The sequence below is a fragment of the Emydura macquarii genome, unplaced genomic scaffold (genome assembly GCF_026122565.2).
Source record: "Emydura macquarii macquarii isolate MOO-44397 ecotype Brisbane River unplaced genomic scaffold, CSIRO-AGI_Emac_v2 contig_1876, whole genome shotgun sequence".
Classification (NCBI taxonomy): Eukaryota; Metazoa; Chordata; order Testudines; family Chelidae; genus Emydura; species Emydura macquarii.
In genome coordinates this window covers 20573526-20585887 of record NW_027132013.1, presented here as the reverse complement: position 1 = coordinate 20585887, position 12362 = coordinate 20573526, and the positions used below count along the sequence as shown (strand labels likewise).

The 12362-nt window shown below is 47.0% G+C and overlaps 1 protein-coding gene across 2 annotated transcripts in view; it reads right to left on the bottom strand.

Annotated features, from left to right (window-relative positions):
* The window catches only part of PAPLN (papilin, proteoglycan like sulfated glycoprotein), an 81162-nt gene that overhangs the window by 24219 nt on the left and 44581 nt on the right, over nt 1-12362 (bottom strand). For both annotated transcript variants that reach the window (XM_067557863.1, XM_067557862.1), the window contains exons 8-16: nt 12039-12119; nt 10541-10713; nt 9742-9865; nt 8217-8343; nt 7318-7383; nt 3661-3868; nt 2138-2314; nt 784-940; nt 66-152 (exon numbers count right to left, since the gene is read on the bottom strand). In XM_067557863.1, the coding sequence (XP_067413964.1) occupies nt 66-152; nt 784-940; nt 2138-2314; nt 3661-3868; nt 7318-7383; nt 8217-8343; nt 9742-9865; nt 10541-10713; nt 12039-12119 (1200 nt within the window). The remainder of the gene's footprint in view (nt 1-65; nt 153-783; nt 941-2137; nt 2315-3660; nt 3869-7317; nt 7384-8216; nt 8344-9741; nt 9866-10540; nt 10714-12038; nt 12120-12362) is intronic.

Below are 12362 nucleotides of genomic sequence, written 5' to 3'. Positions count from 1 at the left end.
GAAAGAAAGGAAATTAAGAAAACAGTACAGAGGAAATAACAAAAGAAAACATAAGACTTGCAAACCTGTAGCAGCACTATCTGGGTAGTAGAGGGTCAGCAAGGACTGTCGGCTGATGTCATAGCCTGTGGTGTCCTGCATACTGGGGACCTCTGCAAGGAGATGGACAAGTGAGATCAATGAACCCCGAATATAGGCAGTGGGTTGGACTAGTGAATACAGGTATCTGTATTCACCTGTGCCATGGGATTGGGCAGCAGAAGAAATATTCAGATTGGGATAAAGTGTCCCAAAATTGTTCCAATTCCTGGGGTCCCTGAGTGGGAGGAACTTGGCATCGTTCTCTGTCAACCTGTAGAATCCACTGCCACATTCCTATAAGGCCAGAGAAGGGAGGGAGACGCCTTACCCAGATGACATGTTGACACATGGCAAATCATGGATCGGCCATGACACCTTTTGCTTTCAGGCCAGGAGGGGCAACATCTCTCAGTGTGGCAAAAAGTAATGGCCTAACGGGACAGTGAGACAGTAGTGAGGATTAACAAAGATGCCTATTGATGAGACATTGTCTGCTCTGTGTGATTTTAGATAATTAACTCTGGGGCCCATTTTTAGGCTGCTGTTGCTTGAAGCCAAACACACTTGATAAATGAACCAAATGGGAGTGGGTCCTATGGCTTTGTGGAGTGAAACAATCCGCTCAGCTGGCATGGGGTCCTGGGAATTTTTATTCAAAAGCAGGATCCTAGGAAAATCCAGATGTCTAATAATGTCACTTACGCTGTGGCAGGTAGCAGGGCTGAGTGTTGCAGCTTCCCAGCTTGTCTGGGATCTGCGGCTGGCTGGCCTGGCACGTCTCAGGGGCGTAGAATTTGGAATTGCCATCAGCACAGATGACCTGGCGCGTTCGGATGCCTGAGTCGCAGCTCTTCGAACACTTGGGCAGAAAGAGGAGGTGAGGGAGCAGGGAGACAGAACACAGTAGCCCCATGACCCTGGCATGCTGACCAGGAACATGGCTAGATGCTGGCAAAAAATGCCAAAGCTTAGCCCCTGGCAGCCTGCTGAATGACAGTGTGACCGACACTGAAGTGTTGAACATGGCTCGGAGCAATTCTACGGTTACTGGGGTCCTCCAGCCCCGCTTGGCACAGTTCTAACATCCCCCATCCCTGGAATCGGGCCCAATGGGGCCAACAATGGGGCAACCAGGTTGGATGAGTCGGGTAAATGTAGCTGGCTGGTGTTGCCACCCTTGCTAGGAAGTAAGGTGGGGGTGGCAGGGAGGGACTGCCAGCAGCTGGGAATGAAGGAAAGGAAGTTGGGGGATGTGGAGTAAGTATCCGTGTAACATATCTGCCCCAGCAAGGCACTTCTCGCCTTTAATCAGATACAGGACATCATTTTCAAAATTAGGCACCCAAACCAAGCACCCAGCCCTCATTTTGTTGGAATCCCATGCACCAGACAGAACAAGACAAAGGTGTAAGGGCTCATCTGGCCTTGTTAAGACCCCACATACATGGTGCCAGGAACTGTGCTTAGCCTGAACTGGCTTAAAAGATGCTAATTCAGCTAGCACGGATGGGGCAAAATTGAGTTTGGAAAATTGCCTGCTAGCTTTGGTGTGGATCCTGACCACAAGTCAGACTAAACAGTTTGGCCCACTCCCTAAGGGCAGGCGACCCTCTGTTTAAACTGGGTTACCCTGAACCATTTAAAAGACATACTTCAGTTCACCAAACATGATGTCCAGTCCAATAGATATGGAGCCTACATCATACTCGGTCTGTCACATTTGAATGGGTGCTGTGATACTGATAGTGGTGTCACAAAAATAGGGATAACTGAGCAACAGAAGTGGATTGTTTCAGTGTATTGGCTGCATGTTGCCAGTCACTGAAACTTTAATCCCCCCAGAAGGTTTATTTCTGGAGTAAACACAAGCAAAGCAGGCAGCAGATCAACCAGATTATGCTGTGACAGTGAGCCCCGGAGCTGATAACAAAGCAGTCTGTGCTCCCAGCCTCCACAACCGGCATGTGGACCAATTCAATCACAGCGCAAATGTGAAAAACACTGCCTGAGTACCAGTTAACTGATGATGCGAATATCATATGGGTACGACACTTACCAGGCCCCAGTCTCCAATGTGCCAACCAATTTTCTGGATGCAATTCTCCTTGATGCAGGGCTGGCTGAGGGGTGGTTTAGGCTCTGTCAGGCAGGCAAAATCTTGACTCTGAGAGCCCAACTCTGTTCTGCAGGTGACAGTCCGGGTCTGAATGCCTTCCCCACAGCTAGCTGAGCACTGCAAGAAGGGCCTGATTGTTATAGGAAATGCAGCTAGGTACCTCTAAGTTTTCTGGCTCTGCTCTCTGATTTCAAAATAGACTTCAGCTCTGAAAATTTACAGTATGAACAACCAGCGGAGAAGCAGCCTAAAACACATGCTACAGGGATGTTATAGTTCTTAGGTTGTACAGGAAGCAACATAGCCTGATGGATAGGGCACTGGCCTGGGACTTGGGTCCTATTCCTGACTCTGCGACTAGTTTGTGAGGTGACCTTGGGCAAGTCACTTCACCTCTCACTATCCCCACTAATGATACTGATCTCCTTTGTAAAGTAATTTGAGATCTACTGATCAAAGTGACATACAAGAGCTACAGGTTATTATTATGTTAGTGCCTCCTGCCAGAAATCAGCATAAGGTAAGGCTTTTAGAGCAGGGAAGAGGTTGTAGGTTCTTGTGTTGTGCAGATCCCCAGCCCAAAGACCTTGTCCCACTCAAGTGCTCAACAGTCTGGCTCCTAATCTGTTTCCTGATGATGGAGGGAGAAGAGGAACCCTCTGTTTTTCCACAGGTTGGGACTGTGTTGCGACCACTATGCTAGCAATTATCTTTTATATAATTTTTCAATGCCACGTTCCTTTGTTAATTTCACTGTCATGACTCCTGGTATCCAAACCATTCTGGAATCTGTGGCACAGTCTACATATTGATATGTTTTTCCTGCATCTTTCAGGACAAATGTACTGTCCTCAGTCCTTTTCAGGAATTGCAACGCCAAGATGTTATGCCACATGGTCACATTCCATGGCACTGCACAGCACCATTTCAGGCAATACAGTATTACAACACAGCAATAACAAATGTTGTCAGGCTGCCCCACTGGACTGAACAGAGTTCTGAAGAATATATTTCAGTCCTGCACTGAAGATGGACGGACTACACAGGACTTAACAGGCATACTCTATCTCTGCTTTCTAGGATTTCAAATGTCTTCCTCATTGGCAGGCCTGCATGCAAGTGGTTCAAAGAGTCCCTCTTGTGGAGACACAAATACACCCAATCCAACTCACAATACTGCTTAGGGGCTGAACTCTGCCCAGGCATACAGTTTAGTGCTATGTCTTTGGAGATCAAGGTTCAAGGCAGGATTTGGTCCTCCCTCTACACGGAGGTGCGTTCTACCTCTCTCTGCCCAACCTGCACAGGATCTAACTGGAACTAGGAACTAGATAGCCTGTCTCTTTAGCTCAAGCTGTAGCATATCACACGTCTAGCTTTGAAAGTCTTTGGTTCAATCCCTGGTGTGCTGGCTAAGATGGTGGTTGTCAGATATGTACGTTGCATTCAGCGTGTGAACTCACCTCTGACCAGGGCCCTGTGCTCCACATCGCACACTGCTGCATGTTGCAGGGCTGTGTGCTGCGAGGCTGCTTCGCAAAGGCCATGCACTTGGCATTATCCACCACCCCCTGGGAGCCTTCTCCATTGTATGACATGCAGTAAACTGAGCGAGTCTGGGTACCTCCTCCACAGGGGGCTGAGCAGGCCCCCCACTCCCCGATTTTCCAGCTGTAGATAACAGAAAGCCGTCACAGAACCAATGAACAAACAGGGCTAGCAAGGAAGTCCCTGTACATAGGGCTTGCTGTATCACAGCTGGTGCCCAAAAGACCAGGGTTAACCCTGAAATGCTCAGTTCAGTCATTTAGGGAAAAATCTCTCTTTGTGTTGTGACATCAGCAATGGAAAGAAAGAAAGGGCCATTGCAGCATGACAGACATCACAGGGTCATATTTTTTCTCTCCCACTCAAGAAAATTGATGAAGGTGGCAATTTGAGATGGTTCATGACACCTGCATGTCACGGAGGCAGCAGAAAGTAACAGATGCCGACACAGCTGACTGTATATTAAGTGAGTTTCACTATAACTGGCTATGTGGAGCTGATCACCATTACATTACTAGGTGGAATACATACACTAGAGGTGGAAACTCAAATGTACCTGGAGTAAAGTTACACATAAGTTTAAACATGAACAATTGCTGTATAAAGCAGGTGGGCAATGGGGCAGCCCTGTGGAACCAATCCCTGACTGCAAGCCACTTGGCTTTCTGACTTTGTGGGGACCTCTCAGGTCCAGTCTACTGTTAAAATTTAGGTTGATCTAGTTATGCTGTTCAGGGCTGTGAAAAATTCATACTGAGCACCATAGTTAAGCTGACCAGTGTACCCCAATGTAGATGAGGCTAGGTCGACAAAAGAATTCTTCCATTGACCTAGTTACCACCCCTTGGGAAGGTGAGTTACCTACATCAATGGAAAAACCATGTCCATCGATATAGGAAGCATCTACCGCTGTGCCACTGTAACGCCCGTAGCATAGCCATCCCCTCAAGAGCTCTCATCTTTTATTTATTTCCAAAAGGAAGAGGGGGAAAAAGGCATCTTTCCATTGCTCTGGGGCCCTGTCCATGAAAACATCACATACGGGACTGAACAACAGAAGAAAAGCAATGCAATCAGCCTGACCACCTACCAAACTCCAGCCACAAGTTACAGTATAGACAAACCAAAACCCCTTTCTGCCTCAAAGCCATATCATATCCATTCTTAGAGTGTGGGTTGTGGACTCCTTGCTGGCGGTTGGTGGACAGCTTGCTTGTCACCGGGTGCTGGCTTATGTCCTTATTTCCATTTGGTGACTTGCATTAAAAGAAGCTAAAAATTCACTAGACAAACACTTTCTCATGTAAACCCTTGCAGTAATTGCCACAGAGATGGGAGGTAATCACAAACATGAGATGAGGGGTCCACAAGACAATCCCACTATTAGGACGAGGTCCACATTATGAAAGTTTGAAAACCCTTGCCCTAGCCCATTCCACCCATGCTCCAACCCTACGTCTGGGAACACAAATGGGCCTTGCAGCATGCCTTGAAGGACAACAGATATGGGTTATTTTGAACCAATAGTGGTTTGTGGAGTCCAAAGTTGGAGGTAGGGGGTGCACATGGAGAACTTCCTGCCATCAGCCACCTCCCATTTAATCAAGTGAGCTCCAGCTCAGACAGCTCCGCTGATCAGTTAAGAGGACAGATATAATTTCTGCCATTGCCTTCTACTTGTTCCCCCAGCCTGTTATTATCGCCTCCATCTTATTCAAAGTGAGTGTCAGCCAGCTCACACGCACACGCTAGTCTCCACTGAAAACTACATAACAGACTCAGCCCTCCCCACTAGGTCACAAGCTAACACCACAGTCCATCCTCCTCACTAACTTCCCTAGGGGCCCCATGTACTTACTGAGCAAGAGAAGCGACACAATAGAACCCCGTACAAGAATGCCTTCAAGGTCAATGAGCAATTTCTCAATAGAACTTTGTGGGTTCTCTCGGCCAAGAAGGAACAGAGCCACACAAGAGCAGCCCCATCAATTCCTACATCTGACTATATGCAAGTCAACAGTAACTCACAGTCTACAGCAATGAAGGCAGCTGATAGATTGAATTGATAGATTGAATAGTATGAGTGTGGACACCTGATCATTCATTATCCACCACTAGGAGAGGAGGAGCTACCATCGGAACACGTTGTGTTTCTGCACCATACATAAGTCTGCAATCATACTGACCAGGCCAAAGAGATCTGAGAGCATTTCACGGCAACCTTTTCAGCTATCTTACCCAAAAGAGGGAAGATTTTAAATGGTTAAATAATTGCTCAGATTGTTAATGTCAAGCAGTTTATTCTTTTGTAAAGAGCATATGCAAGTGTCCTTCATAGCAGATGGCAACTTGCACTCTTCAATGGAGTCAATGACAATTTCCACCAACAATGGACCTAGTTCTTCCCAAATGATCTTTAGCAAACAGGAGGGACATGCATCTATATCACAGACTGTAGTTATTCACTCAACACCTCTAGTACCTCAATGAGTGCCACAGGATGAGAATTGAGCAGAAAAGACCTTGTTTGTTCTCCACAAGATATAATTTTCTGCTGTCACACAGGCAAACAACTCAGTCCAATTCTGCAAAATAACTAGAAATTCCCTCACAACAGGAATCAGCAGCCAAGCAGAGACTACCCAGATTAACCAGGCTGCTAACCTCTCAAAAACAAATTCATTGATCAAGATTTTGGGGATGCTATAGTGGAGGTAAAACAAATCTATACTTTGTTTCTCTGTAAAGCCACAGAATAATATATTAAAAGATCTTTGTGATAATTGGTCAAATTCACCCAGAGACTTCTGCAACTGGCACTCAAGGCATCTTCTGCTTCACTTCATTCATCACGGGTCATCTGTAAACTGAGGTGATCTGCAAGTTTGAAGCCATGAAAGAGGATGCCTAAGGTCCACTCTACTGACAGTAGAGGGCAACATGGTGGTAAGTCCCACTCAACCGTTAGTAGAGTGGCTCGTTGGGAGGACAGTTTTTCTTTTTCTTTCTCTTTCTTTTTTTTTGTTCTTTTTTGCTTCCAGTATCATGGTGGACAGCTGTAGTATCACAATATGGGAGCACATGCTGTGAGGAGAAAAGCTTCAGAGGAAACTTGAGGTTGCAACAAAGGAAGTTTGGCATTCTGATCAGTTATTAAATAATCTGATTCACCCCATTTCTACACCATTTCTTTTTCCTTTCTATGAGTTTATCATCTTGACAAATTGAGCAAAATCTTCAAAAGCAGCCACCTTGCCCAAGAGAGTTGGCAATGCTTATTTTGGGATCAGAAACAGAAAGATATAAAGAACTGTCCCATCCAACAGCCACATCAGAAGAGCAAATTATCAACAGAGCTCACCACTAACTGAACAAAGCTCCCTCTTTTCTAGTACACAGGACCCTCCACCATCATTTGTGGGGGGTGAGAATCAGAAGCAAAGCACCATCCTAGACCATCACCAAGGATGAAAACACCCAGTGGGGTTTACCAAGCAACTAGATTTTTTAGGTGGGGAGTTGGCAGAGAATAGCTGAAACTCGGCTTTCTATAATCTCTATCTCCTTGTTACCTCTTCATTTGAGAGCTCCAGGCTCCACTGTGGCTCCACACTCCCGGCAGATAGATGTAAGATATCCTTTATACACAGAACAAAGGTTTTAAAGGACTTTAAGCAATATACAGAATTCTAGAGCTACAGGCTATAGTGTAGGCGGAAATGTTCCCGGGTCTCCAGATGCATTCAAAACACAGGGACTCCAACACGCCTCACACTAATTCCAATGGATATGCAGGGAGGTGACACCAGGGTGTCCCAGGATGATAAAATGGTACATGCTGCAGATACCCATGTCAGAGCCATGCGTCAGCCAACTGGAAGTGCAATGGAAGGGGGAGCTTGACAGCCACATAGGAGGAAGGATTGCAGGGCTCAGTCCTCTCAGAAAGGGCCAGGACATTGGGGATGCAGCAAGTTAACTCCCCTCGCCCTTATATTTGCAGCTCTAAATGAAGGGAAGAATGAACACTAAGTGAATCCTTCTCCTTTCCCCATTATGGCTAGGATAATATCTCTAGCAACTCTACCAAGGGGAAGTGAGAACCCCTGTTTAAGATAAAAGGCTCAGGTCATGTTGAGTCCATTCCTTATGGGCACAGAAATCCATTCCCACATGTTGAGTAAAACATTTCAAAAGCACCTAAGTACCTTAGCAATTACTTTCTAAAGTGACCAAAGCCCTAAGTCCCATTGACCACCATTCTGCCAGTTGCAGCTCAGGGATCAGCTATCCCTGGGTACTCTGGAAATCTCTGATTCCACTGACATGTGAAATGTACATTTCTTTCAACAGCTCCAGATCGGGGTGGCAGCTGGGGAAGCTGAAAGCAATCAGCATTCTTTTTCCTGGGTCTCAAGATACTTCACAAAAGGGTTGAAGAATCCAGAGAGATGGAGAGAGAAGGGCTCACCGTTTTGTCTGGGGACAGGTCTGAAGACCACATGTTTGGTTATTGGCTGGCTTTGGTTTATCCCTGCACATATAGTCTGGATAAGCTTCATTGTCTATGGTGCAAAACACCAGGCGTGATTGGTAACCTAAAGCAGAAGAGGAAAAGAATATTCTGGTCAAAGTGTCCCATCCATAAAAGGGATTTAAATGCAATGTTTTGGGAAACAACACCTTTTTGAGGTAGTCTGCAGCTGCCACATCATCTACAGGCTGCCTAGGGAACTGGGCCAGGTGCAGCTCCACAATTCTTTGTATAACCTGTTCCCCGATAAATGGTCCCATGGTTAGGGCCCTAGTTTAGGATGTGGGCGACCTGGGTTCAAGTCTCTGCTCCTCCACAGACTTTCTGTACCTCAGCTCCCTAACTGTAAAATGTGGATAATAGCATTGCCCTGCTACACACGAGTGATGGGAGGATAAATATATTAATGACTGTGAGGTGCTCAAATACTAAGGTGGTGGAGCTATATAAGTACCTACCTGAAATAGCAGCTGGGCCCACAGGAAGGGTAAGAGAGACCTGAGAGGGTTGTTCCTTTAGCTCAGGTGGCTGTGCCCTGTGTCTCTGAATCGAAGAACCAGGATTCCAATCCCAGCTCCTGCGGGGTGCACCCTGCCATATGTAATTCACCTAGTAATTGTGTCTGTTGTCTGCAGAACACGGACTTGTTACAATAGCAGAGCTGTGGGTCAGCCCCACAAGGCTAGGTCTATGCCAGGGTGAAAGTGGATCAGCCCCTGGGGAAAGGGGCAACTTTGCATCCCTATTCCAAGATTATAGCAGCAGGGGAAGCGGTGCCACCTTCTACTCATATTGCAGGCCAGAGAGGTAAGTCCTTGCAGTGGTCACCAGCAACGAAGGCTAGAAAGGGCAGACAGGAGCTCAGCATACTGTGAAACTGGTTTTCATTTAGAATCTGTAAGTGTGTTGAAGTGAATATGGCATGATCACATGGGAGCTCTGACAGCCTCTCTGCTGGATGGACCAAAGATGCTAATATGGAGGCACTATAGGTGGCTGGCTCAGTCACGTGGGGTGGGACAGCAAGGAGATGGGCTTGGAGAGGACATATTTTGGGTGGCTTGAGGGGGCAGAACTATGTGTAAAGGGCTGAAGCCAAACCAAAAAAATGTAGGCTGCCTGTCAGGAAGAAATCCTTGACAGAGAGATCTATCAGTCTGAAAAACAGCCCCCAAGGGAAACAATGGGAGCTCCATCACCCAGGACATAGAAAACTAGACTGGACAAGGCATTGGAGAACAGAATGTAGGGAACAATCCTGCAGCGACTCCCTGCCTGGCCTCCGATTCACAGACCATAGCCTCCTGTAGCTGCCAATGCTGCTTTATCACTCTGTGGAACAGCCCTGGGGAAGAGCTGCTAACAGCTCTTCAGATGGCCGCATGTAGTGTCTTCCCTTTTGGATACTTGCTGTGCACTGGGTACTACCTGCTGCTGGTGAGGATGCCCCCCACCCTCTTACCTCCACCGCACTCAGAGCTGCAATCACTCCAGGAGCCATAGCTCCAGCTGTAGCCTGAGCTGTGACCTTGCAATGGCAGGTAGTATTCATACTGCACCCCCTGGTTTGGTTCTTGGATGATGAGCTACAAAGGAAAGAGATGAAGAAAAAGCCAGTCTCTCCTGGCCACTCTTCCCATCCTGACCTCAGGATCCAAGCAAGGCAAATTCCCCCTTCCACTCCCGACATCTCTCTGTTCATTGACCATTTATTTTCTGTGCTGTTTCCTTACTGCCTTCCCCAGTACATCTGAGAGCACTCTTTCCAGTGAAGAGAGAACCTGCATCTTCCTCAGAGCTAGTTGACTGTGCTGCTCCTCTATTAGGCAGCAGGTGTTATTCTGGGCTGGCCTTAAGCACAAGCATAAGTAGTAGCTGCTGGGGTGCCCCCAACCTATACCAGATCTTTAATTCACGAATCCCCTATTATCTTCTTGAGCTTCTTGACCAGCAAGAAGAGACAGCTAGTGACTACCAGGTCTTCTCCCTCTTCCTCTCTGGCAACAGGACCAAAGCAGACCACGGTGTGAACTTGGATGGATAGTTCCCCTTCTCACAGGTGAGGGCCCCCACCGATCATAAGGCTGGTCATGGTGATATCCCTGCTCACTGGACTCAGTACTGGTGTATCACCTCCCTTGTCATCAACTGAAATTATCCTATAGAAACCAAGCACATCGTCCCTGCAAAATGTGACCCGCAGCCCTAGACCAGCACCCGCAGCAGGACAATATTAAGAGAGGGTAAACTCAGCTGCTTACCTCAATGACTAAGGGCTCAGTGGTGGGACCCCTGGAGTGAAGCAGCTCAGGGGCCAGGTCCCCTTCGGAGCCTCGATCGTAGTGCACAACTGTACTAGAAATGTGCAGGGCTCGGCTGAAGTCAATCGTCCAGTGCCCATTCAGATAGTATTCCCCCTGCACGTTCTTGATGGCTGGACAAAGACACAGGCACCAGAGAGGAGGTGAGGAATGAATGGCCTGGAAGAACTATGCACCTGACACGCTGATACCATTTCAACCAGATCCCACATGACATGGCTTTATGCTCTGCTCTAGCTCTTGCAGGACATCAGCAATTCATGAAGCCCTCAGTTCAGCCACTTGAAACCCAGTTTCCTTACACAAGCAATACAACCTTCCTGAAAGCTGTGAGTAACTGCTGGGCTAACGTGCCAATGTGTCCACTAGACAGTGGCAATTGGTGCATCAGGCAAGTCCTTGGTAACTCACTGGAAATGAACGCCCTCTTGTGTTGAGTACCTTCTGCATTGGAGATAAACATCTGTGCTTCCCTTCAGTGTTTGCTTTCAACAAATACCAAGTGAAATTAAGTCCTTGCAGGAAACTGTTATTCTGTGACAACGTTCTGGCCCCACTGATGCTCTCTGTTATCTTGCTCGGGCTCCCTGCTTTCATGTCTTGTGAGATTTTTCTGCACAGTGAATACTTTTTCACTGCATAGTCCAACCCTTTGCCATAGATTCCATTCCAGCCCTTGCTCTATTCTCCCTTTGCCTCTTTCTCTGATGCAGTCACTGAGGCATATCCTAGGGCAGAACTGAAGTTTGCCATAGAAATCCAAGACACCCCGTTCCCAGATTGGCTGCATTCGAATCTGTTAATACGAACTGATTATTGCAATGTTCTGTTTGGTAGGTAAAGGTGTTGTGTTGCAATGTGTTGTGTTGTGCAAAATGTGAACATTTTGACACTGTAATGAAAACACTGCCATGTCTGTACTCTTCAAGAGCAGGTCAGGAGTCTATACACAGAGCATGGGGAAGATAGGGCCAAATGCACAGGGAAGTGGCTAGCCCAGAAGAAGTTGTGTGCTGGGAGCCCATCCCTAAAGCAGAGATGGTAGGAGAAGTTTGGATTTGACTTTATTAAGCTTTGTGGCAAACAGACGAACCCAGACCCAAACTTTGCCATGTTGGTCAGACTCCTAGAAGGTCCAGGCAGAAGGTTTAAATAGGGCTAAGTCTTTTTATCCGCATGTATGTAGAGTGACATCAGTCACAGGGAGAGGTGCTGGACAAAGCCTAAGTCCCAAACAGTCCCTAACTGTGCACCCCTAGTTTTCTAAGGGTGTTCAATAGCTGAGCCTGGATTTAGAACTGAATTTTGTGCCCAGCTCCTCCAAGCCTTCATCCCAAAATACCCCTGAACTCTGTTGTGTTTGAAAATCTGATCAAATTTTGTGGCTTGAGTCCATCTCTATGTTGTAGTAATAAACTCATTACAATGTCTGTCTTACCCAGGAAGTTCCTGCTGGGTGTAACCTCCTTAATGCGGAGGCTTGTGGCTCCCACGGGAATGATGAAGATTTGATTGTAACCTGAAGAAAATTAAGGAAATTGGTCAAGATACAGATAGCGACGGAGGACATGAGGGGGTCGCCCATGTGCGCTGAAGATGCACCCAGCTTCACTAGTGGCTGCATGGATGAGTTATGAGATAAGTGGAAATATCTCAATCCAGCTGTTGCAGCTTCATTGATTCTAGGTTGGCTGCACCCAGATTTGTTTCACCCATGGAGCAGTCCACCCACTTCATGGCTAAAATGCACCCTAGAGCAGAG